Below are 27,965 nucleotides of genomic sequence, written 5' to 3'. Positions count from 1 at the left end.
TCAGCCTTCCTGCTCCTCTGATGCTGCTTGGCCTGCCGTGTTCATCCAGCTCCACACCGTGTTATCTCAGATTCTCCAGCATCTGCAGTTCCTACTGTCTCTGAATCAGTTTCAAAAGTTCCAACTGACCTCAGCTTCAACAGTTTTTGGACCATGAGTGCTTCAGATTTGTATTCTCTTTTCAGCATTTCCTGCTATCACCTCTGAATGACCTGCCTCTAACTTTATGGCTATGCCTCCTGGTCTAGAATCCCACCCTATCCACCACAGGAAACAGCCTTTCTCTACTGAGTTGTCTTAGTGTCTGGAGGGCTAGTTTGCAATGCAGAGTGATGCCAATGGTGTGGGTTCAATTCCCGTATTGCTTAAGGTCACATGAAGTCCCCAGCTTCTCAACCTTGCCCCTTGCCTGAGGCGCGGTGACCCTCAAGTTAAACACATTATCTCTGTAATGAGAGAGCAGCCTATGGTCCTCTGGGACTTTGGCAACTGTGGACTTCCAATCACTAAACACCCTGATTAATTAATGCATGATGCTTCAACACGGAAAAAATTGTGGAGTTTATGGAAACAATTACAAGGCAGAAGGTTCTCAACTGATCACCAAGTGGAGGGGAATGAAAACAGGGTGATAGACACATCCTCCCATCGACCACTGTGACAATGATGTGCTAATCCTGACGACCGACCTGGGTCTGAAGCCGAGCCACGATTTCCTTCCTTGCTTTCATGACAGAGTCGAGTTTGCCGGTCACCATAATGGAGAGGCCTTGATCTTTGGCCAGAGAGAGCTCGATATGGGCTCCCGTCTTCTGCATGATATCCAAGCACACCTTCGCCTCCTCACCTTCGCCAAACTGACTGTTGTCCTTGTACCTGCGCTCCTCCAGAGGGACGTGAAACACCTGAGGGGACACCAAGAAAAACTGTCACTCCTGTCTATTGACTATGTGTTAGACTACTAATCCACAGGATGCGACTGAGCAACTGGGAAGGATAATAAATACTGGCCTTGCCAGCAATGCCCACAGCCTGGGAATTAAATCTTACAACAAATTTGTGGTCAATAGCAACTCTCACCCCAAGCACAAGAAACCTACAGTGCCAAACTAGTTCACACATCTTTTGCAGCTAAGGTAGATGTGAACACCAATTCTGCAAGTTCCTCTCCAAGCCACCCTAATTGGGAGATATATGGACATTCCTTCTCTGTCACTGGGACCATCTATAACACATGGACTGCAGGCGGTTCAAGTGGCTCACCAGCACCTTGTCAAGGGAGATCAAGGATGGGTAGTAAATGCTGGTCCAGCTGGTGACTCTCACGTGCTGTGAGCAAATGAAAACAATATTCTATAGCTGACGCCTTAAAGGAAACAAATCCTCATCACCTGGTGTCTTCTCCCTGACAGTCACCAAAAATAAACGTCCAAAGCACAAATGGTCAGGGGAAATGAGTCACTATCGGCACTGACGTCAACAATAAACAGGTTTTCCTGTTTATCACTGGAAGGTTTTTTTTTCTTTTTGGGAGACTTAAGCCAAGTCAGTGGTCACACAGGATGTGTCAGTCTTAGATCTCAGACTGAAGGAGTTACTTCTATCTCACCAACATCATAAAATCCGTACAGTGTGGAAGCAGGCCACTCGGCCCACAGCATCCACACTCACCCTCTCAACAGCATCTCACCCGGATCCATCACCCTCCTCTTTCCCAATAACCCTGCAATCCCCATAGCTAACCCAGCTAGCCTGCACATCCCTGGACACTATGGGCAATTTAGTGTGGCCAATCCACCCTAACCTGCACATCTTTGGGCTGCAGGAGGAAACCGGAGCACCCAGAGGAAACCCACGCAGACTCGGGGAGAATGTGCAAACTCCACACAAACAGTCGCCCAAGTGTGGAATCGAACCCGGGTCCCTGGCGCTGTGAGGCAGCAATGCTACCCACTGAGCCACCACGCCGCCCAACTGTTCATAATTTTCTCAGATCCGCCCATCAATCAGCATCCACGTTGTGCCTTAGTCTTTGCTGGAGGATCTGCCAGGTCCTCTGTCTGACATTCAGCTGTCAGCGTGACTTTTAAAGGGCGCTAAGCAAAACTGGCAACAACAACTTAACAGTCTGTGCAAGGCTCAGGGACTGGAATAGGCCATTCGGCCCTTTGAAAATAACTTGTATATTGCTGAGTTCCAGCTGGTGCCTGTTAAACTAGCTCCTAGATTGCAATTCATTGCCTGTTATTTCATCCCACACGCTTTTGCCCTGTAACAAACAGAGATGTGTGACATGTGACCCTTTGTGAGACAAACATGTACTGGATGCAAAACCTTTATTGATCTCATTTACACAAAGGAGGCACTCTGTGTCTACACTGCTTAAAGACCTCACTACACCAACCTCTATTTTTCAGCTTTTGGCCTATAGCCCTGGAGAGTGTGGCAGCACAAGTGACTATATGAATAATGATTAAATTTACAAGAGGTTCTGTTTCACCCACCCTTTCACTCCACCTGACGAAGGAGGTGCTGCGCTCCAAAAGCTCGTGAATTCAAAAGCCTGTTGCACTATAACCTGGTGTAGTGTGGCTTCTGACTTTACCCACCCTTTCAGGCAGTGAGTTCCAGACTCCCAACACCTGAATGAAAAAAAAATTCTCCTCTCTTATTAATTTTCTATCTCTTATCTTAAACCTATGCCGCCAGCACGGACCCTTTTAGAACGGAAAAAGTGCCCTCATACACCATACCTATGCTCCTCATAATCTTATACATCTCTACCAGGTCCTATCTCAACCTTGACTGCTCCAAGGAGAATAACTCTAGCGGATCCAATCTTTCCTCAGAGCCTTCAGCCCACATAGTACATTGTAAAATCTCCTCTAGCGAAATCAAATCCTTCCTATATTGTGGTGACCACTATTGCATGCAGCAATATATCTGTTGCCTAATCAGCATGTTATGCAATTCTTCCTTGCTCTTATATTCTGTGCCTCAGTCAATAAAGGCAGGAATTCCATATGCCTTCTCAATCACCTTATTACATGCCCTACTATTTTCAGCAATCTAGAACTGGAATTAGAATCTCTACATGGTGGAAGCAGGCCATTCGGCCCTTCGAGTCCACAGTGACCCTCCAAAGACCATCCCGCCCAGTCCAACACCTTACCTATTCATGCAACCCTGCATTTCCCATGGCGAATCCACTTAACTTACACATGGCTCTGGCCACTACGGGACATTTTAGCATGGCCAATCCACCTAACCTGCACATCTTCAGGCTGTGGAAGGAAACCGGAGCACCCAGAGGAAATCCATGCAGACACAGGGAGAAAGTGCAAACTCCACTCAGTCGCCTGAAGCTGGAATCTAATGCGGGTCCCTGATGCTGTGAGGCAGCAGTGCTAACCACCGAGCCACTGTGGCCACCCGGATCTGTGGATAAGCGCACCAAGGGCCCTCCTACCTTCATTTCTCTCCAGGGTCCTACTATTCACAGTGTAATTCTTTGCCTCGTTAGCCCTCTCCGACTGCATTACCTCACTTTTCTGTGTTGAGTTCACTTTGTCATTGTTCTGCAGTGTATGGCTACCGTCCTCACTATTTAGAGAGGAGAGAGATTTTGCGGGGCGGGAAGATAGCGAGGAAGCAATGCCTTGACCAGAGTAAACCCGTCTGGTTTAAATTTATAGAAAGATTTGTCGTTGACTCAGTCATTATCAAATCATTGCATTCTCCAAGGCAACTCTCAGAGTCTACTTGCCAACCAATCAGAACTTGTTTCTCATAAAATGCTGTGCTTCCCCCTTACATCAGTTTCCTTGCAAATACCCAGATTAGTGCAAGACAAAAAAAACCTTTGGCAAAATCTTTTGTCTATATGTTTCAGCTCTACTCAAGTATGCGGTGCCAGTAAATTGGACTGACAATTAACATAAGTTACACTTAGTAATTCTCTCCACTTTGTTACGGTTTTACAGTTGACTTACTTATCACATTAAATTACCTACAGCCATTCAAGCCATTTTGCAATCTACCAATGCTAGCTCTTGAAAAGAGCTATCCAATTAGATCAGGTAATCAGCATTTCTATTCGAACGCAAGGCTCACAGAATTCAAGTTATAGCCATAGAGGTCTACAGCATGAAAACAGGCCCTTTGGCCCAACTTGCCCATGCCACCCAGTTTTCACAGTTCAAAACTAGTTCCATTTGCCTGTGTTTGGTACATATCCATCCTACCTATGTCCCTGTCTAATGTTTCTTAAATGACAAAATTGTACTCACATTCACCACTATGTCTAGCAGCCCATTCCAGACACTTACCACCCTCTGTGTGAAACAAATTGCCCCTCTGGACCCTTTTGTATCTCTCCCCTCTCACCTCAAACCTATCCCCTCTAGTTTTAGATTCCTTTACTGTGGGAAAAAGCTGTTGGCTATCTACGTTATCTATGCCTCTCATGATTTTACAGACCTCTATAAGGTCAGCCTTCAGTGCCCTATGCTCCAGGCAAAAAAGTCCCAGCCTATGCAATCTCTCATTATATCTCAAATCTTCCACTCCAGGAAGCATCCTAGTAAATTGCACTCTTTCTAGTTTCATAATGTCCTTTCTATAGTAGGGTGACCAGAACTGCATGCAGTACTCCAAATGTGGCCTCACCAACATCTTGTACAGTTGCAACAAGACATCCCAACTCCTGTACTCAATGCTCTGACCGATGAAAGCAAGCATGCTGAAATCCTTCTTCACCACCCTGTCTACCTGTGACTCTACTTTCAAGAAACTATGAACCTGTAGCCATAGATCTCTTTGCTCTATAACACTCCTCAGGGCCCTATCATTGACTGTGCAAGTCCTGCCCTGGTTTGCCTTACCAAAATGCAATTCCTTACATTTATCTAAAACTCCATCTGCCACTCCTCAGCCCACTGGCCCAGTTGATCAAGATCACACTGCATCCCCAGATAACCTTCTTCGCTGTCCTCTATACCACCAATCTTGGTGTCATCCGCTGTGCCGGTGGACTTTTTTTTTGGTGGGGGGGTGAAGTTGGATGTCCATGGGAAGTTACTTTAGGACCGTATACAGAATGTGTCCATAAAATATTATTAAATGTTACAGACAATTGCAGTTTGCTAGAATCCAAGAAAGAGAGAGAGAGAATTCAGATTTAGAGACAGCAAGCCTCTTTGGTTCATGATGCAAAAGTACAGGTGGGAGCTCGTGTTTAAACTGAAGATTCCGTGTTTGTGAGCACGTAGCATAGACTGGAAGATTCGCCTCACTTTGGCTACAGAGAGGGTAAGCCTGGCCATAAAAAACAATTCAGAGATTGCAGATTGCTCAGGGAAGCATGCCATCAGAAGCAAGGAATCACTTTGAACTGGCTTCAGGAGAAGCGGGCCAAATTGCGGAACAGAGTAAAACGTAAGCGTGCAGGAGGATTGTCAATTACATTAAAGCTTGAACAAGGAAATTTTCCTGCTTAAAATGTTCCTTCAAGCTGGCCACTGGGAACAGGACCTCTTTTTTATTTAAAAGGAATCAGCCACTGCAAGGATCATAACATTTGGTCACCTCCCAGTGAAAACAGTTTTACTAAAGCTTTACAATTGCAACTTTACTTTTAATTAACAGAGAGAAATTCAAAATTAACTTCTGAAGGTAAAATGGAACATAAATTTAACAATATTTGAGTTATTTCCTGAAAATGTCAATGCCTAGAAATCAAATTATTGACTATCCCCTCAAACACAGCAGTTTTTACAACATTTTGGTAATTCTAACATGAGAATCAAAAAGTAAAAACCAAGGAAGTACAGATGGTATTTTTTTGTCTACCTCTGTCCCGTTATTCTTAAGTCTGGCTCAATTCCTGGAGTGAACAAAAAAATCAGTTCATAACTGAAACTTAAAAAAAAACTTACTTAAAATTCATCCTACTGTTTTCAAACCAATTTAAAACTGGGAAGCACTGGGCCCTAACAATGTGTAGCTCTGCATCCCACTGTGAGCACAGCACTGAACAGAGGCTTTCAATGCTGCAGCCCTGATTTGCATAGTTTCCCTTTCTATAACCAATGTGATTACAAATGAAGACTTTGACAGCACAGGTCGAAGCCATCTGACCTCGTGCCGGCCCTCTGAACCGTCGTCCTCTTAGGAAAGTTCAATGAGCCATTCCCAGTGCTGTTTCTCCACTTCCCTCTTGAAAATTATTCTGGACTATATTTATGTTGAGAACATATTGAACATTTGGCTCCCATGTCATTCAAAAATCATGGCAAATCTGAGTATGGCCTTCACTCCTCTTTCCTGCCTGTCTCGCATAACCCTTGAATCCCTCATCTATTAAAACTTTCCGTGCCCCTCGTTCTAAATGAGGAAGAAAACTCTTCGTCCCATGAATCAGCTGAGTGAACCTTTCTCTAGGTTCTCAACAGTTCCTGAAGTGAGAGATTATAGGTACGAGGGAAGGTGTCAGAAACTTGCATCATTCTCCTCTGAACAAAGAGGTCTTTGCGGGGAGGGTTGAAGATCTGACAGAGACGTACAAAATTATAACAGCTTTCATTAAGGTTGACAAAATGAAACCTCTTCCCATTAGCTGATGGTACAGGACTGAGGAACACATTTAAGGTTTTGGGTAAGCAAGGCCAGGGAATGTGAGGGAGAGCAAAGAACTGTAATGACCTGGAACTTGCTGTCACTAGGATGGTGCAGAGATGGTGAACAATTTCAAAAGAAAATTGAAAATGGCACTTGAGGAAAATAAACATGAAGCACCATGGGGATACATGGTAGGAGAAAATGGTGAGATCGGAATCCATGTCCCAGGGCTATTAGTTCGGGCGCTGGATTACTAGTCCAATGACATTTCTATGACACCACCATCTCCCTCAAACGCCATCATTATGTATGACACTTCCTTTGTCCTTTCAACAATTACATTCAATTTACATCACCTCGTTATTAAACTTTTCACTGGTAGAAAAGTTGTGTTATTGTGTTATTCCCTCTGAATACATCTTTTAAACTTCATTGCTCCTGAATCAAAACCCGAGAACTCTCTCCTAACAGCACCGTGGGCGGCCCTACGCCAAATGAACTGCTGTGGCTTGAAAAGACAAATCAAGAAGGGCAATTAGAGATGAGCAATAATTGCTGGCTTAGCCACCAATGTCCAGATCCTCTGAATGGATTTTTAAAATCCTGCTCTGTTTTAATGATAATGATAAGATCTCCACCTCTCTGAGTTGCAATTCATAACTCATCAGCAGCATTATCTGCATATTCTTCTTCCATACCGTGTCCATGGTTTGATATCCTCCCCATAGTAGGGTGGGAACAACTGTGTATAATAATCTAATTCTATGCACCCAACAATTTCAATAGGTTTGGGGTCACTTTTCTTTCATGGCTTATTCTGAACAACCCTTCTTAAACTATAGACATGCTTGCTCCCAGAAGGTCACTAGATAGCTGTCAGGAGCAGGGACCCTGACTGATTTTTGCTCCAACCCCTTTCACAGTCCACAGGCTCTGAGGACTTTGTGACACCAGTACAAAGTGACAATTAAAGCTGGAATCTTGCAATAGCTTGCATTTATGTCTCCAAATGCCTTTATCCAAAATCCATCTTAAAGAAGGGATATTTAAATGACAGACATTGGAAAGACAGGAGGATTACTTAGGAAGGAAATTCTAACGCACTGTACCAAGACTGCTGAAGGTCTCTGTTGACGGTGACATGAAAGGAGAGACAGGCTTGGAACAACAAACAAGAGGCCATGCTTAAAGCAATGGATATATTGGTATTGGGGGGCATTCCTTTCAACTGTTTCATTCGACATTGTTGGCTAGACTTTATTGTCTATCCGTAACTGCTCTTTTTTAAAATCATTGCAATCCACGGGATTAAGTACAGTCATAACGTTGTTAAAGAGGAAGTTGGATTTTGACCCAGCAATGGTGAGACAGTCCAGGACAGTGTGTGGCTTGAGGGGAGGGGGTGGGGGAGGGGACACACGACATAAGCTTGCAGACCATGCTGTTCCTGTGCATCTGCTATCCTTGTCTTTCTGGTTGGTAGGGGTCAAGGGCTCAGAAAGTGTTGTTGAAAGATGCTTGGCAAGTTGTAAGGCCGTGGAAGGTTACAGATATGGGGAGAGACGGAGTCTGGAGTGAGCTAAACCCGAGGTTGAGAATTTTAAATTGGAGGCATTGGGATACTGGGAACCAATGATGGCCGAGCAGCAGGATAAAAGTAGGGCAGCCCCTCTGAACTTGAGGAATGCCTCGGAAAGTGGCTGCCGATTCAGCTGACGCTATGGAAAAGTCATGGAGGTAGATCACCATGATTGTAGGCAAAACGCAGTTTCAGATGGGACTGTTTCGATGCTCTGTCTGTTCTTAAAAAATGTTAGCTATGGGCGATGCACACACTGAGTCAGACATTTGGACTTCGATGCCTGCTCCAAAGGGGCTCTCCAAATGCAGGCCTTACACCGACACCCCCATTTGTCCTCTCAGGTGGACATAAAAGATCCTACGGCCGCACTGTTTTAAAGAACAACAGGGGAGTTCCCCTCAGAGTGTTGAACTATAGTTAACACTCAACCAACATTGAGTGCAAAAACCTAGATGATCCAGTCATAAACAAATCATTCTTTGTGGGATCTTGCTGCGAGTTTACGACAGTAAAGAAAGTTGCAGTAGTCCTACTGGGCCACAGGTCTCTCTCATTAGGGAGAGATGACTGGTGGTGGTTTCACCGAAGGGTCACCATGCCTTGGGCAAGGGAAGAGATTGAGGAGAGCCCTTCCTGGTGAGTAACCTCAGTCAGTGCGGGAATTGAACCTACGCTGTTCGCATTACCCTGCATCATAACTTAGCCAAATGAACTAAGTGAAAATGGTTTGTTTGCCAAGAAGTGGCTTGGGATGGCCCTGACAGCACAATAGGTGGTCAGGAGGTGCAAGGCCTTCTTAAACTGACTCCCAGATTAATTTTGTAAAGCACACACAACAGGCAGCATTCACGTACCTGGGTGATTACTGAGGATTTGATTGGTCGGATTTTGCTCCATGCTCCAATGGGCTCACCAGACTTGTCCCCCGGTGTTCCCTTCTCAGGGAGAGGGGGGAAAGCCTCCAGGTAAGTGGGGATGTAAGCTTCATCCTCAGGTACTCCACCTGCAAACAGATAGGCAACAACAACAACACAACGCACGTGAATCCTACAAATAAGCACTACATTTAAAGGGGGATGGTATATACAGGGGTAGGGGGCACTATTACCTCTGCCCCTCCCTCCACAATGTTAGCGTAGCAAATAAAAGCTCCTACCTCACAATAGCCACTTGACGTCTCAATGTTTTGGTCCCTCCTCATTTAAGGTCACCACAGAGGTCAAGAACTGAACTTGCTGGACCGCAGCTGCTGCTTGGAATCCCACATCCTTCCCTGCCTTGGGTGCCCCTGGTTGTGCCAAAGTTCCTGTGTGGCCAGGGGGAGCGCACAGGGAGCAGTGTGGGCTGGCCTCGGTCTCTCATCTTCACTGGCACGGTCTCTCCCTCCCTTCCGGAGACAAGGTGGGCCACTCGTGAGGGTCTCTTAACTGGGTCCCGACATTCTCCCCTCCTCGTCTGAAGCTGTTAAAGGGTACCACTGGAAAATTGCCAGAAGCCCTCCGTTAACTGGCTAACGGTCCACTCCAAGTGCGTGAGCCTAGACAATGTGTGTTGGAAAGCTGCTAGACTGTGAAGGCATCACCATCGAGACATAAATCTGCCCTTACCTGATAGCCACACTCACGTGTGCGCCAACATGGATCATGGGAAAGCGATGTGGAACAACACCAGCACAGTACCCTTCTGCATCCAAACCCCTCCCCGCAACACCCAAACCCAGTCTTTCCCCAACGGTGGCTACAGCAGCCTGTGAGGTCCATGAACTCAGCACAGGATGGGAATTGAACTGGGAACCTCCTGCAGTGATGGGACGTTGTATCCGAGTCAGGAGATTGTACAGAGGAGTCTCAATCCAGGCTCATTCTCCAGGTACAGTACGAAGGGAGTGTGGCACTGTCTTTCAGATATAACACATGACTGAGGCCCCCCGTGCCCTCTCAAGTTGGGATAAAAAGTCGCAGGGCATTCAAAAAAAGGGAAAAGGGCCATCCTGGAGCCAATATTTATCCGTGAAACAGCATCACTGGGAAAGAAAATGACCTGGTCATTATCATTTTGCTGTTGGTAGGAGCTTGCAGCGTGCAAATTGGCTGCTGCATTTCCTATAACAGTGGCTACACTTCTAAAGTACCTCAGTGGCGAGAAAGTGGTTTGGGATCTGCTGAAGCAAAGCAGAAAGAAATTAATGCCTTGGTGTCTTTATTACCAGGCCAAAGAAGCTTTAGTCTTTCATAGTATGCTGAGCAAGGGTAGCATTTGTTTCCCATCCCTCATTGACCCTGAACGGAGTGGCTTGCTAAGCCCTTTCAGTTGGCAGTTAAGAGTCAGCTATATTGTTGCAAGTCTGGATTCCCACGTGGGCCAAGCCAGGCAAGGACGGCAGATTTCCCTCCCGAAAAGAGGGCAAGCATTTCCCTGGGGCATTGCTTTTCTCACGGTATTGCTAAAGATGGCTGTCCGCTGTAAGATGACACCCACCTCTGGTCTCCTGGTCTCCTAAGCCGCTGCGGTGCTCAGCAAAGCTCTCCGGCGTAAGCACAGCAACCGAGCTCATGGTTCCAAACCCAGATTTGACAGATTCCGATATTCCACTGAAACGGCAAGAAAAGATAGAGGGGGTTGGGCATCAGTTATGGCTCACCATGACTGCACAACTGGGCAACGGCAGTAGTATCACCACGCAACAACCCCGAGCATGTGGTACTATCAAGAGAGGAGAGCATGACTCTCACAAATTGGACAGGAGTTACAAGAGGACAGAAACAAGCCATTCAGCCCAACTCATCGACACCTGCATTTCCTCTCCACATCGGCCTGTACCCACCTCCTTTCGCACGTAACCGACACATCCATCTGTTTCTTTCTCCTTCATGTAAACGTAACAGTTAGGAGCAGTAATAGGCCATTCAGCCCCTCAAGTCTGCACCACCATTCAATAAGATTATGGCTGATCTGTTTGTGTTTCCACATTCTTACCAGCTTTGAACAACCCCCCACCTGACAAGAATCTATCTACCTCTACATTCAAATACTTAATGACACTGCCTTCACATCTTCTGAGAGGAAAAAGAATCTCGGTCCTAAATGGGTGACCCTTAATTTTAAAACAGTGAACCCCCTAGCTCTGGACTCAGCCACACGAGTCCATGTCCATTTTGTCAAGGCCATTCAAGATCTGCTATAGTGAAAACGAACCCATTCTATCCAACCTTCCCTCAGAAGACCACCTGTTCATTCCAGGTCCCAAACTAGTAAACCTCCTCTGAACCACCTCCAACGTATTTACATTGACATGTGTTATGGACCAGACCCCAGCCCCCTCAAAATACACTAAGAAGGTAGCCTAGACCCTAACGTTTTCTTATTTCAAAGGTAAATGTGAAGTGCTGTGTTCCAGATACAATTCGATAGGTCAACCTACTCGATATTAATCGAAACACAATTTATTCAAACACTTTAGTTAAAATGCAACAACAGAAAGAGGAACTTGGAATAACTTAATTATTGGAAAACTTAACAGAGTAATAGATTGCTTTGCTACTATACAGTAACAGTCCCAATATAGTAACATTCCATAAACACATCCTTAGCAAAAGGCAAATTCAGAACACAAATTGTCTCACATGCAACTCCTTGCAGCAGGCAAAGAAACCCCAGCTTTTGGCTGTAACTGAGAGAGGGGAAAAAGTACCTTTCACTTCATCAAGACCATAACAGTAACTGCTGAAAGCTAAACATCCTGGCTCTGTGGGAGTTTGACCCCACCCATTCAGGCTGCTTCTATTGTTCCAACTCCAAGGCCTTGCAAGCTGTTTACTCTGGTGGTTCCAGTAAAGTACTCTCCACCTTTGCCTTAAAACCTCTCTCCAAAATAAAATGGAGAAAAATAACTTTTTAAAGCTACAGTATCATCACACTTTGCATTAATGAGATCCACACTATTTTCCTCAACCTCTGATTGTGGGAGGGAGTTCCACATTCTCAACAGTCTCTGGAAGACATTTGTCCAAAGTTCTAGAATTAATTACTACCTTACATTTCTGATTCTTGCCCCGTTACCCCCAAAACAAATAGGAACATCTTCTCCAGCTCAAGGCTATTAAAAATCCATTGCTTTAAAGACTTATATCCAGAGAGAATAACCCCGGTCTAAAGTATAACCTCTCAGTTCTGATGTCACCCCTATATTGCTTTAATTTGCCCTCACTTCTATAGCATCAACTCGACTCACCTGCAAAATGGTCTAAAGCCAGATAAGTCCGTCCTGAAGAAGGCTACCGGTGTCGCTTCAGTGTGACTTTGTGTCTTTGGTCCTGAAGAGAAAGAGAAAGGAGTTGGATGTTCGTCTCAAAACTCTTCCTTGCCTGACTAAAGATAGAGCTGTGTTTACTTCACTCCTTCAGGACGTGAGCACTTGCTGACAAACTCAGCAACTGTTTCTCATGTTTAATAGCCGTTGCAAAGATTGTTATGATCCACCTTCTGGAGTCCCTGTAGTCTGTGTGGTGTAAAAACACCTACAGTGCTATTCAAAAGGGAGTTCCAGAATTTTGACCCAGTGACAGTGAAAGAACAGTTGATATATTTCCAAGTTAGGATGATAAGTGGCTTGGAGGGGAAATTGCGGGGAACATATTCTCATGTATCGGCTGCGCTTATCCATCTCAGTGATAGGAGTCACTGTTTTGGAATTTGCTGTCGGAAAAGCCTTGGTTTGCTGCAGTGGATTGGTGGTGGAGGGAGTGAATTTGGAAGGTGGTGGATGAGGTGATATTTGGTGTGGGTAAAATGAGCATTAACACAGCAAGTGAGCGATAATCACAGAACTAAAATTTTCAGAACTGCACTAATCTGTAACAACTCACATTTATATAGTGGCTTTCTTGTTTTAACAATGTACTGCACAGTCATTCATGAACAGGACTGAAAAACACCTCAGACCTTCTACATCTTACAAGAGGAGATTCTGAAGAAGCGTGGAGCTGGTGGAGCTTCAAGGAACAATGCTAAAGATTTTCCTCTCAAGGTATCATCTGTTTGTCACCACCAGGTCAAGGTTTCTTTAGCGCCATCTGTAACAGGTCCCGCAGATGCCTGATAGCCTCACAAAGTTGCTCAGTTCAAGTATGATCTGGCTTAGAACCGGGCACAGAAGGTACACTGGTACAGAAGTAGGTCCAATCTGTCGATGCTACCCTGTAACCCACACCTCCCAACAATTATACTGATCCGATGTGATTGGCTCATGCTTCTCTAGACTTGCCTCCCACCCCTTTTTTTCATCTCAGCATAACCCTCTATTTCTCTCGCACTCATATGTTTGTTTAGCTTCTCCTTAAATGTACTACTGCTAATTTTTTTTCAGTCACTCCTGGTGATAGCGAGCCAAACCAACTCATGGGAACAAAGAGGTCAGTCATTCAGATCATGCTTGACCTAGATTTTAACTCTGTGTGTCTTTGTTGCCTAACAAAAATTTAGAACTCCTTCTTGACTTTTCAAAGTTCTGGTTATCCCTTCAGCTCACAGTCTACATGGAGAACAAAATTCTAATCTTCCTGTATATTTTAGGCCCATTTAGAACAACACCGACTAATGTAGCTTACTCCAAGCAACTGAATCCACAACAACATCTGGTCTCATGAGGTGGGCTGAGCGCAGTCAAATGCTGTCTCCCCCCCTCCTCCTCCCTGAACACCCGATACCCATCCCTCCCTGCTACGCTTTGCTGCAAGTAGCTGGAATGGCAGCTGAGGTGACAGGACTGGACACTTCCCCATGGCATGCTCACGCCAGCTGCCTCTGGTCGACTCAAGGAAGAGTCACTCAACCGAGGGGAAGGGGGCTGCAGGGGGAACTGCATTTGTTCCAAGAATTGTCAGTGATTGAGTAAGAACAATGACACAGAGAGCCAAGCCAAAGGTACTAACCATGAATACTGTAGGTCACCCAAGGGTTTTCATCAAGCAAATCTTATCCCAAAGCTAGCTCTGTCATACAATTATGACATCATGTGTGACAAGTGGGATTATTATGACATTGTTCCATTTATAGCTGTCTCTCTGTGACCTCACCAAGCTGCTCATCAGGGACACCAGAGGCAGAGGGAGAGCAGAGGGATGGAAAGAGGGGCCAAAAGAAATACATTGCTGCGGACAACAGCAAGTCAAATCACGAGTCACTGGAAGCAGGAAATTATGTTCAAGTCTCTTAGACAATAGTTTTTCAATAAAAGTGACTCATCTGATTACACACACGCACAGACCAACCTGCAAGATGCACAACATACACAAACGGTCACACGCACAGACATGCACGTATGGATACACACAGAGGTATGCACACACGTGGTCACATGCAGGGACACAAGCAGTTGCAGACACACACTGACACATACATGCAGAATATACACACACACGCACAAATACACTGACACATTCACACGGAACATGTGCACATAATCGGGACATTTGGAAGTCAACTTGAGTCCTATTGCTCCATCGTGAGATTGAAATTTCTGGTTCTCAGTCAGAAAGAAACAGCCTAATATGCCAATTTCTCTTCCCACTGCTTCTGCTAATATTGTGAATGCTTTTGACACTTGGAAAAAGGATATCTGAACTGTGATGAGTACTCTCAAATTATAAATCAGTTAGATGACAGCTTTCCCCAAACAAAGGGCATCAGATTATTCTAATATAGCAGTTCTTTTGATTTACAGCTTTTCATTTTCAAAAAATCAATTTGGAATTTTTAAAATGATATATACATTTAGATGGATCCTGTCTTGAATTCAAAATATTAAAGCTACAGAAAGATTGAAGATTATTAAAATATCCAATACATTAGATTCAGTTTACAGGCCTGAAATCTGTTGCTACTCCAAACAGCTGTCTATTTACTCTCTTAATCTAATTGTGCGCTTTTTCAGAACACATCAGATAAGGATCTCTTTAATTACAATCGCACACAAGCAAGAGGAGATGTGATAATGTCACTAAACGAGTAATCCAGGGTTCCACACGAGTAGTCTGTGGACACAAGCTCAGATCTCTCAACAGCAGCAGGTGGAATTTAAATTTAAAAACAAATGTAGAGTTGAAATTGGCCAGTAATGATTATCATGAAACTATCTGTTCACTAATGTCCGTTAGAGAAGGAAATCTGCTCTCCCTACCTGGTCTTGCCTACATGTGACTCCAGACCAACAGCAATGTGAAAAGGCCGAACAAGTCACTCAGATCAATAGTGATTATCAATAGGCAAGACTGGCCTTACCAGTGACACCCACATCTCATGAAAGAAAAGATTCCGCAAATAATTATTTGCTCAAGGAATAACAGTGCCTACTGCACCAGGATCTCAGGGGCCAGAGGATCTGTGGTTTCAAGTTACTTGCAAGATGTGAGCATGAAATTCAATCTGGCCCTCCTCAAGATGCACTGTTCGAGGAGGAGGAGATGTTAAGAGGGCTCATTTGTTCTGAGGTGGACATAAAGGATCCTTCATTTCACTGAGGGAGTCTTCTCCCAATGCCCTGAGCCAATATTATTTTCCTAAAACAATACCACTGACAAAGCAATTATTTGGCCACTTCTGTTTGTAGGAGTTTACCATTTGCAAACTATCTGTTGCGCATCCTACAGTACAGCTTTGAACACACTTCAAAAACTGTTCTGCCTGTAACATTTTGGGACATTGAAGGTATGAAAGAACTTTATAAATGAAAGTTTTTCTCTCGCTCTTTTTTCTCTGCAGGTGCATCTTCAGAGGATGGCCTCTCTGGAGATCATATCTACACCTTGCAAGGTCTCCTAAGTTGGTAGCTACCCTCAGCAATAGCTCTCTAATATAAAGGAGCACAGTGGGAGCTTGTAAGGGCTGTGGCTAGGGAATTACAGAAAGTAATTTAAGGGGCACAGATGGGACATGAGGTGGGGCCTGAGCAATATATTTGCATCTTGGAGATATCTTAGTGTGGAGAGTGTTTAACAGAAGCACATTTAGTCCTAAATAATAGTTCACTCTATGAAAGCGTTCAGGATTTTAAAATAAAACTGGTTCTGTTGCCATTTGGGTTAAAGCTTTTTTTTTAAGTGTAAACCCCTCCCAGCATCTTGCCAGTTTGAACTAAGAAAGTTACACAGGTTCCATCACCTTGCCTGTGCTGAGGGGGTATCATTAGTCTCTCCCAAAACAGCGTTACAAGGAAGAAGTCAATTCTCCTGCAGTATCTGAGCCAATATTTCCCTCCTCGATCAACATCACTAGATCACCTACCACACTGCTGTTTATGCTGCATACAAATCGACTACAGATTTTTCACAATGCAACAGTGCCTGAACAACAATGGCATTACCACTCAAGAATCCCCCACTATCAACATTTTGAGATCAACATTGACCAGAAACTGAACTCGACTATCCACATAAATACTGTGGATGCAGGATCAGGTCAGGAGCTGGGAATACAAGTGAGTGACACATCTCCTGACACCCCAGAACCTGTCTACCGTCCACAAGGCACAAGTCAGGGGTGTGATGGAATACTCTCCATTTGCTTGGACGAGTGCAGTTCCAACAACACTCATGCAGCTCAACACTATCCAGGACAAAACAGCCTACTTGATTGCCACCCCATCCACCACTTTCAACACTCAATCCTCCACCAGGACACTCCATAGCAGCAGTGTGTATCATCTACAAGATGCACAACAGCAACACACCAAGACGCCTTCAACAGCACCTTCAAATCCTACAGCCACTACCAGCCAGACGGACAAGGGCAGCAGAGACATGGAACACCACCACCTGCAAGCTCCCTTCCAAGCCACACACCATCCTGACTTGGAACTACATTGGCCATTTCTTCACTGTCTCTGGCGCAAAATCCTGGATTTTATCCCCCACTGTGGGTGCCCCTACACCACATGGACTGCATGGCTTAAGAAAGCAGCTCACCACCACCTTCATGAGAATTAGGGATAGACATTGAATCCTGGCCCAGCCAGCGACATTCACAACCAGCTAACAGACAAAGAAAAGCCTTAAGAGAACCTCAATTGTCGAAAAGTATGAAAGGTTCTGCCAGGCATGAAACGCAAATTCTTTCTGAATGAATAGATTAGGATGGGGTGGACAAAACATAACTGTAATTCTCAAATCATAACACCTATCCATTTACCCTGCTGAAAGCATGTGAGTAAAGAGAGACTTACCTAGAATGCCTCACTAAGTTAAAGAGGTGACCAATGCTCACCTGAGTGCCAGGCACCAAACAGAAATCTGCAGGTGCCGGTGAAGCATACTACAGAAAGCTGCCTGCGTCCTCAGGAGGAAACAGGGACAACATTGATTGGAGATAAACAGCTTTGTAATTATCACAGCATTTTTAACATAGTGAGAACATCACCAGAAGCCTCACAGGAGCTTTAAGAAACATAATCTGAAACCGTGCCACATAAGGATGACTTGAATGGAAGGTGCATGTTTTAATAATATCTAGAGGGATGGCACAGTGGCTTAGTGGTTAGCACTGCTGCCTCACAGAACTAGGGACCCAGGTTCGATTCCACCTCGGACAACTCACTGTGTGGAGTTTACACATTCTCCCCATGTCAGCCTGGGTTTCCTCCGGGTGCTGTGGTTTCCTCCCACAGTCCAAGGATGTGCAGGTTAGGCGGACTGGCCATGCTAAATTCCCCATAGTGTCCAGGGATGTGTACGTTTTGTAGATTAGCCATGGGAAATGCAAGGTTACAGGGATAGTATAGAGGTCTGGATTGGATGGTCTTCAGAGGGTCAGTGTGGACTCAAGGGACTGAATGGCCTGATTCTATGAATCCCAAGAAGCCTCACAGGAGCATTAAGAAATATAATCTGAAACCGAATCACATAAGGATAGCCTGAATGGAAGGTGTATTTTTTAAGAGTACCTGGAGGGATGTGACAGTGATTCAGAGGAGTAGTCTAGGAAAAAAATTCCAGAGCTTAGGAAATAATATATGGGATATTTAGGCCTTCTGACCTTTACAGCTATTGTTTCATGATAGAAATATTTTGTATTGGGTTTACTAGCATCACATTAGTCCAATGATATGAATTATCATTTTAACAACATTGGGTTTAATCAGAGCTAAGAATTCTTATTGACAGTATCTAGCTGAAGTTAACTGGCAGCTTTCGAGGGTGAATCCTGCTTGGCGAGAAGAGGGGATGCACCAGGTAACAAAAATATTGCCTTTACTCATCAGCACTGTAACTTCAGAATCATAGATGGACACAGCACAGAAACAGGCCAGTCTGCCCATTGAGACTGTGCTGGCTCGTTTTAGCCAAATTATCACATTTTCTCCTCTCCCTAATCTTTCTCCCTTTCAGTCTGATTAAAGCAACTTCCAGCAACCTTTCACCCTTGCAGGGAGCACATTCACAACTCACGCGTAAAACATTTTAAAAATTCTCCAATTACTTTAAATCTGTGCCTTTCAGTTACTGACCCAGCGGCAACAGTCTTATTTTTACTTACATTTAGAAACTCTTTGCGGTTTCTGAACACCTCGATCAGATCTCTCTTTAACCATCACTGTTCGAAGAAACATCTCCTATTTCCCCACATAATGGATGCCCCTCATTCAATCTTATTAAACATCAATTAGGTGACAATTCAATCAGCTACATTCTCCATTATATCAGTGTTAACAGTCAGCACTTTAAGAGAAAAGACATCCAACTATTAGCCAAAAAGATCCCACCAGCAGCTGTAATCATCAGCACCCACACCCTCTCAGCTCTCACCCGGCTGCAACAAGAACAAAATCCGCAGATGTGTCACTGAGTGCTTGGCCCGGAGTCAAATAGACATGCTGCAAAAACGTGATCTGCCCATCACCGTGTCCACGGGCAGCACACCAACAGCCTCGGGTGTCACGTTCCAACAAACATCTGCACATATTACTAATCCGCCAATAACAACTGCCGCAGAGTGATCTCTCCTTTTCTTTGGAGATATGGGAACCTGTCTGGCCACTCCTCGTCAAATCAGTCCCTTCTCTACCACACTCCGCTCCCCACCCCCCCAACTCCGAGACACAAACAAAACACGCTACTTGTCAGTTTAAAGCCAGAATCTGCAGGAAAGCTCTGATACATCACAGAAGCAGCCTCTTGTTAGCAGCCAGAAATACAATGAGCTTCTCCGGCTGCCTTCACAGCTCAGATGGCCTGCTCGTGTTGGGCAATTACTGGGCTGAATAGAACACTCCAGCTTGTTTGTGCAGAGTCACCCGATGTCAGTAGTAGGGATACTATACACCACCTCAATACCACTAGAGATTAAACCAGACTGCTTATTCCTCACTGCAAACCCAATCAACCATATCCAGCAAGAATCTTGCAAACGAGAAATGGGGGAGCTATTTTGTTTAAGAAAGTAAGCAGCAGACCGGGCAATATATTAATTTCCTCTCACAGATGCTCACCCTCCGATAGCTGCTACCAGCTGTTCCTGCAAAGCCTTTGTCTCAAGTAGGAGACTTAAATACAAATGCAAGTGATGCTTCAGTTTTACAGGAGCTCGGTCAGGCCCCTGTGGCAGAAACGATACCCAATTCTGGGCTATGCACCTCAGAAAAGATCCACTGGTTTTTTATTTGGGAGGGCTGGCATTTTGAGGGGCATACTGCTGTTCCTAATTCATACATTTGTATGTTCAATAACCTCAACTGGGTTTGATAGATAATGTTCTCTTTATTACAACGGTAACCTTGAGTGTCTCCAGAGATAGTCAGAGGAGAAATCTAGCAGAACACCCATTCTTTATCATTGCACAGTCTAAGCTGCAGTTCAGTAGGCAGCACTGTCACTTCTAAGACAGAAAGCTGCGGGTTGAAACCCATCCCACAAACCACAAAAAAGTACTCTGAAGCAGGACTGAGATCCTGCTGCATTGCCAGTGCCACTTTTCAGAACAGACACTAAACCTGGGCTCAGTCTGCCCTCTCTGGCTGGCACACAAGATCCAGTGGGGAATCTTTTGAAGAACAGGTATCTAACCAATACCTACTCAACAAACAAATTAACTGGTGAATGTCACATTGCTTTTTAAGAGTCTGCTACATGCAAATTGATTGCTGTATTTCCTCTGCTACTACGGTTAACTTCAATAATTATTTTACTGGTTGCAGCATACAAGGTTTGAGGGACTGGATAGGGTGGAGGTGAAGAAGATTAAAACTAGGGGACATAGTTTAAGAATAAGAAATCACCCTTTGAAGAACTTTTTTCTCTCAAAAGGTCAATTCAGTGTGGAATTCTCTTCTCCATGGGCAGTGGATTATTCAAAATTGAGGTCGACAGATTATTGAGAGCACAGGTGTTAAGAGTTATGGGGGCAGATACAAATGCAGAGCTGAGACCACAACCAAATCATCCATGATCTTAATGAATGGTATAGCTGGTTTGAAGGGCCAAATGGTCTCTTTCTGTTCTTAAGTGCTATGCTCCTATGGTTGGTTGGAGCCATGAAAGGTGCCATATAGTTCTCTTTCTTCCAGTGATTTTTGTTGGAAATTCAGAGAATCACAGAATTGTTACGAAACAGGTGAAGGCCATTCAGCCCACTCTTGTCTGCACCTGGCTCTCTGAATCAGCATTATGACTCAGTGCCACTCTCCTGCCTTTTCTCCATAATTTGAAATTAGTACTTAAATCATCAGGTAATTCCCTCTTGAATTTCCCTTACATACAGAAGTTCAACGAGGGCAGTTTCACACTCCATTGAGAGGCCTTCCATTGTCAAACAGTGGTCAACACTTCGCTCAAGTATCTGATCACAACTGGTGTGCATGGAAGCATGCACAAAGAGGGGAGAACACAGCTTTTGATTAAATGGCATCTTAGACAGCTGTCACAGGAAATTCACACCAACTCCAAAGACAACAAAGGTAATTTATATTAATTTCACTCAAAGAACACAAGGCAATGTTTCAGCTGGACTCAAGATTGAGTCCGTTTTTGATTAAAACAGATGACTAAAAATTAAATCCATAAATTGTTCCCAGAAGTAAGTTTTAAATAACTGTTAGATCCCCAAGCCTCATCAGCTCAGATCAGTGCAAGGTTCAACTCAGTAGTACAGATTGAGCGTGGACGATTACAATGAGTATTACAACTTGACACAAACTGTTTTAGCAGATCTCCTCTGCTTTGTTTGGATTCAAATTTTACCATGGTGTGATTCGAACTCTGATTTCCAGAACATTAGCCTGGAAGTCTAGATAACTAGCCCAGTGACAATACCCACTACGTCACCAAATCCTCAGTGCCTTGCCCCATAAACATCAGATTATCCAAACCTCTGCTGCTGCTCCCCCCATCCTAAATCGTACCAAGTCACTTTGACCTATCTTCACTCTCCCTTGTGCTTGCTGACCTACATTAGCTCAGCAAAATCTTTAAAATTCTCATCCCTAATCTTTCCCGCTTTCACAGTGCAACCCCTTCAAACCCAGAGGGTGGAGGTTTGGGTATCCATGCTGCAAACTCTTAGAAGAGACATCGCAGTGACGGGAACAGCACTTTCAATAATCTATTTACAGACAGCAGCCCCAAGATTCAGCAGTTTCTTTGAGCATGTTGAACTCTGTGCCTTCAGCAGACACCATCCAGAAATCAACATGATCCACAGACAGTGGCAGAGAAACAAGAGTTAGCATTCCCTCAGGAAGAACTTGCATCTATGTAGCATCTTTCACAGCCTTGGGACTTCCCAAAGTGTCTCTGTGCTTTTACAATTCTGAAATGCAACCACCTATTTGCACATAGTAAGCTTTGGACAATCCTTCTTTGTGAAGGATTGTGAACACTGGGAAGAACTCCTTTGCCCTTCTTTGAAGAAGTGTTTGCTAGATCATTTACACCCACCTGAGATGACAAATGGGGAGATGGGACATTGTGCTAATGACACTGGATGAGCAATCGAGAATGCCAGGCTAATATTCTTGAGATATGGGTTCCAATACCACCATAGCAGATGGTGAAATTTGAATTCAACCAGCAATCTAGAATAAAATTTAAGATTAATGACAACCATGTAACTGCTGTCACTTGTAATAAAAAACTTGTCCTGTTCACTAAACTCCTTTGGGGAAGGAAAGAGAGTCATGGTCATACAGCACAGAAAGAGACCCTTCGGTCGAACCAGTCCATGCCAACCATAATCCTAAATCTGCCATCCGTGCCAAGTCTAGCATATATGTGATTCTAGACCCACAGCAAAGTGGTTCACTCCTAAAGGTCTCCTGAGCTATTAGGCATAAGGAATAAATGCTGGTCTAGCCAGTAATGCTCATGTGTCACAAACAAATAAGAAGATTGGGACCTTGGTTTAAAGATTCACGGAACGTTACCACCTCCGACAGTGTGGTGTTTCCTTAGTACTGGCACAAGGAGTTTTGTTTTCACTGGATGTAGGTGCTAGGTGCCGCTAGCTACACTAGCGCTTATTGCCCATACCTGTCCTTGAGAAGTTGTGGTGAGTAGCCATCTTGAACCAGGACATAGGTACACCCACAGTGCTGTTAGGGAGGGAGTTCCAGGATTTCAATCTAGCGAAAGTGAAGGAACAGCCTGGGGAGGAACTTGGAGGGTGGTGTTCCTAGGTATAGAATCCCTCCAATACGGAAGTTGGCTATTTGGCTCATCGAGTTTAAGCAAGCCTCCAAATAGCAGCCCACCCAGATCCACCACCCTACCCTATTTGTGTGACCATGCATTTCCCGTAACCAACTCACCTAGCCTGCACATCCCTGGACACTATGGGCAATTTGGCATGGCCAATCTACTTAACCTGCACATCTTTGGACTGTGGGAGGAAACCAGTGCACCCGGAGGAAACCCACACAGACACACGGAGAATGTGCAAACTCCACACAGACAGTCGCCTGAGGCTGGAATCAAAACCAGGTCCCTGGTACTGTGAGGCGGCAGTACTAACCACTGAGCCAGCCTTTGTATCTGCTGTCCCTGTCCTTCTAGTTGGGTCAAAGTCACACATTTGGAAGAGAGCATTAACCAGGAATGGGACAACCTTCTGACTCAGAGGTGACAGTACCAGCCTCTGAAGCACAGGTACAGAGAGGTATATTACACTGGACAAGTAACTCAGAATTCAGGAGTCGAAGCCGGTCTTATCAAGTTAGATTTGATATTTCATTTCTGTCAACTGGTAGCAGGCAAAATATCTACAAAATCACACACTACCCAACTGGGTCATGAAAGTTCTCACTTGCGCTGCCCCATATTTACGATAGTCCAAACTATTAATGCGATAGGAGAGAAACCAGCAAAACAGGGCACTTATACAGTCAGAAATGGACACTAAACACTGTAATGTGAGCTGAAACATGCCAAAAGTAAATTTAAAGAGGGCATTCTGCTTCTGTACAGCTCTGTAAGGCTTTAGTAACCAGGAGAGATTTGGACTAAGAAGATTAGCATTCCACACTTTGTAAGGTATTCTAAAAGAGAAATACTGCCGATGCTTGAATTCTGAACTAGGAGCAAAAAAAGTTGCTGGAAAATCTCAATCTGCAAAGAGAAACAGAGTTTATTTTTAAGTTGATGACCTGTCATCACAGCAAAATTGAAAGGACATCAATCAGAAATGTAAACTCTGCTTCTCTCCATGATGCCACCTGACCTGTTGAGATTTCCTCCGTCAACTGTTGCTGTTGTTATGAAGTGTAAAACGTGGTGTCACGAGCGGTAGGCGAGGTGCTGAGCACAGATGCCTCTAAGGAGGAGCCAGATTAATGCGCACAGCAGAAAGGAAGGATATGCTGATAGGGAGAAATAAAAGGAGTGAGGAAGAGCGGAGGTAGCTCAGGTGCAGCATAAACATCAGCACTAAGCAGATGGACGCAACAGCCTGCTTTTGCTCTGGAAACTGCAGCCCTCAAAATGGAAAAACAGGAACTATAATGAACAGATTTCCTATTTACTTTTGCTGTCAGTGCCTGTGTTTTTTAATCTAACTGATCAGGGACTTCTCAGTGATTTTGTGCGGAGCTGGAGGAGTGGGAAGGTGAGCAAATATACACAAGCTGTGTTGGAAATGGTGTGGAGCTGAATTAACACTGGTACAGGCCATGCCAGGGTGACAACACTTTCACGGATCCCAAGGGACTTTGAGATGATCATCCGACCCATGCTACGTAGAAGACTTTTCCCAAATGGAGAGCAAATGGGAAACATGTAAAAGCACTCCCAAAACTCTTGTCGAAAGCCTTACTAATGCAGTGAGCAGCAACCATCGATGATTGCAGAGGATACTCTAATTCAACCTCTGAGATAGGGATTCGCATCAGTGTGGGCAAATTACAGTGCTAAAAGGATTACTTAAGGATAGAATAATCCTTCCACCGCCTCAGTGAATTGAAGCTCTCAAAAAGCATGCAGGTTCCAGGCCTGATTGAAAGCATCAGGTATTCAGTCTCAATATCTTCTCAAATCAGCAGCCTTCTCTGTATGTGTTAACACTAGCATATACCTGAGACCATATCCATTTAGAACTGCTGCAGTGCTACAGAACACTGACACCCCAGAGTACTGCAGCACTGAGAGACAGGTCGTGGGTCTATAACCACTGCTAAGCTGAGTTACCTCCCGACTTCCAAAAGCTGTCAACCATCTACAAGATACAATACACCCTTCTTGTCTGGATTAGTGATTCATTCATCAGTGGTCCCTCACAGATCAGGATGACTTTGTCCCACTCTCAGGGTGAGTCCGTAGGTGGCTGTACAAACCGATGCAGCTACCACAGGCTCTGTTACACAGTGGGGGCAGGTGGCGGTCGCAGGAGAGGCATTGGTGTGACAGCGCGCTCCTTATGCTGTTTTCGCCTTGCTTCCACTTTTTCCCCCGACAGCAAGTTTCAAGGTGCTCGACACCTATCTTCTTCCACTTTGGAAGGCCAGTGATTCCCAGGTGTCTGAGGGAATGGCGCACTTCGCCAGTGAGGCTTTGAGGCTATCTCTGAAGCACTTCCTCTGTCCACCTGGGGCTTCCCTGCTTTGGGAGTCTTGTGTTGGTCACGCGGACAACACGCCCAAACCATTGTAGCCAATCAGGGATGGTCAGTACCTCAATGCCAGGGACGTTGGCCTGGTCAAGGACGCAGGCATCGGTGCGTCTTTCTTCCCAGCGGATTCACAAGATCTTGCACAGGCAGCCTTGGTTCTGCTTCAACAACACTCAAGATCCTCAATTTCATCCAGGGCAAAGCAGGCCGCTTGTTTGGCATCTCATCCTTCACCTTCAACATCCACTCCCTCCATCTCTGACATTCAGTGGCAGCAGGGAGTACCATTAACTCACCCAACCTCCTCCGACAGCACCTTCCAATCTGATGACTCCTAACATCTGAATTTCATGCCACTTTTCTACCCATTCAACCAGCCTGTCTATGCCCTTTCAAAGTTTTACGCTATGGTCCCCACAGTTCTTAAAGGTTCCAAGTTTTGTAACATAAACAAATGTTGAAATTGTGCCCTGTGCACCTAGATCTGGATCAGTAATGCATGTCACGATGAGCAAGAATTCCCCACACCAACCCCTGGGGAACTCCACTACAAATATTTGTCCAGGCCGAAGGAAAATCTGTTAACCACTACTCCCCGTTCCCTGTCACAACTGGAGACCAAACAAGCATGGGCATTGTAAGAATGAGCTATGATGCCTTGTATGGTTGAACAGCCCATTGGTACACACTGCAGTCCTTAAATGAGGCGTAGCCCTTTGGAAGAGAGCCGTTTGCAGCACCAAGGGTCCCCAGCAGGATCTGCCACTGCCACTGCCACAGTGCGCAGAATCAGAAAAGATTTGGGATCAGCTGTACTTCAACTGAGACATGTTCACAGCTCCTAGTCAGAAGGTTGTGGGTCCCAGAGACTCAACCGCAAAATCTGGGTTGACACTCCGAGTACAGGACTGTGGGAGCACTACAGTGTCAGAAGTGCTATCATTCAGATGTAGTGTTAAACCAAGGCCAGACATGAAGGATCCCATGGCCACTAGTGGAAAAGCAGAGTGCAAGTCTACCCTGATGTCTTGGGAACCATATTTATCCAAAGGCAGAAAGAAACCATCACAGCCACCCATTGCATCATGCGATCTTGCTGCATGCAAATGGGTTGCCACATTCCAGTGTGACAGCAGAGACTGCATCCCATCAGCTGCAAAACAAGTTGGAGCGCCCTGCGGTCACAGGAAAAGGCGCTGTACAAATGCACGTTTTGTCTTTAAGGAAAGGCACACCTTTAAAGGACATGAAGGTCAGGAGACAAACTAGCTCCTCTGATGCTGCTTGGCCTGCTGTGTTCATTCAGCTCTACACCTTGTTGTCTCATACACACCGTGAACACAGTTTACACACAAAATTTCTTTGGAAACACTCCCGACCTGCAGTCCTCACCTTGGGAGTGGTTGCAAGGTAGGGGGATGGAGAAAATGCAGCATGCTAAACAGACAGCAAAATATTTAACGGGGGTGCCCCTCCAGCACTGGTGGGGAGAGGGGGAAGGGAGAAAGGGAGAGGACTGGGGATGAAGGGAAGGGGATTGGGGGGGCAGGAGGGGATGTGGGGATTGGGGGGGGTGTCCGAAGGAGGGGACGTGAGGGGTTGGCTAAGGAATGGGAAGTAAAGAGGAGGGGTGAAAGGAAGGGATCGGGGGCGAGGGGTGAAGGAAGGGATCGGGGGCGAGGGGAGAAGGAAGGGATCGGGGTCGAGGGGAGAAGGAAGGGATCGGGGTCGAGGGGAGAAGGAAGGGATCGGGGTCGAGGGGAAAAGGAAGGGATCGGGGGCGAGGGGAAAAGGAAGGGATCGGGGTCGAGGGGAAAAGGAAGGGATCGGGGGCGAGGGGAAAAGGAAGGGATCGGGGGCGAGGGGAGAAGGAAGGGATCGGGGGCGAGGGGAGAAGGAAGGGATCGGGGGCGAGGGGAGAAGGAAGGGACTGGGGGAATGCAATCCTGTCCGGGAGATGACCACGACCACACACTGCATCCAGGACTGACGACACACTCCAAAAAAAATGCAGCTAACAGAATAAAGGGTTGGGGGGGATAAACTTATTGAATTTGCAGCAATGAACCTGGAACCCAGTAGGAGCAGGGGGGAGTGAGAAAGAAAGGGAATGGGTTAAGTTTAGGTTTTGGGAACGTTGCTGCTGCAGGCTTGAAGGAAGGTGGGCAGGCCATCTATCCCCTTTCTGCTCCCTGGCAGAGCAACTGGGTCACGGTATCAACATCCATCTCCAACCCCCTACCTCCCCGACTCGATCTGCTCCCCTGACCCCTGGGCCTAGCGTTCAGGCTGCGGGGGAAAAAAACCAATCGAGGTCCGCTGACCTGCGCCCTCCCACCGAAAAACAGATTTTGAAAACAAAAACCATCCTGAACTGTGTGTGTGTGTGTGAGGTGGTGGGGCTGGGATGATCCCAGGCCCTAGTTAGCGCTTAACTAGTACTTAACCAGCCAGGTGATCTGGTTATGGTCAATAATAACCAGCTTCCCCGCGCACACAGCCACCCCGCTCCCTGTACCCGGTCAGAGGATTTATTATTTAAAAACAAGAGGAGGAAGAGGGTTGCTGGTTATGCTAGTTATGTCGCTGGTTAAGGGGGTTAACTAGCGCCCCCCGCGGTTCCCACTCACCGAGCGCCACCGCCGCCTCGAGCTGGAGCCGACATCGAGCGCGAGCCTTCCCG

General features: G+C 45.5%; 1 protein-coding gene across 1 annotated transcript in view; it reads right to left on the bottom strand.

Moving 5' to 3' along the window:
• LOC109928748 (vigilin-like) overlaps positions 1-27,959 on the bottom strand; it is a 96,743-nt gene extending 68,784 nt beyond the window's left edge. Inside the window, exons 1-5 of the mRNA XM_048620039.1 lie at positions 27,913-27,959; positions 12,432-12,513; positions 10,679-10,791; positions 9,055-9,203; positions 690-905 (exon numbers count right to left, since the gene is read on the bottom strand). Coding sequence (XP_048475996.1) covers positions 690-905; positions 9,055-9,203; positions 10,679-10,754 — 441 coding nt within the window. The 5' untranslated portion in view covers positions 10,755-10,791; positions 12,432-12,513; positions 27,913-27,959. The remainder of the gene's footprint in view (positions 1-689; positions 906-9,054; positions 9,204-10,678; positions 10,792-12,431; positions 12,514-27,912) is intronic.
• Between the last annotated feature and the right edge of the window lie 6 nt (positions 27,960-27,965).

This window comes from Rhincodon typus, chromosome 45 (genome assembly GCF_021869965.1).
Source record: "Rhincodon typus isolate 14 chromosome 45, sRhiTyp1.1, whole genome shotgun sequence".
In the NCBI taxonomy this organism is placed as follows: domain Eukaryota; kingdom Metazoa; phylum Chordata; class Chondrichthyes; order Orectolobiformes; family Rhincodontidae; genus Rhincodon; species Rhincodon typus.
The sequence above is the reverse complement of the archived record's forward strand: the minus strand, read 5'-3'. Positions and strand labels throughout refer to the sequence as shown.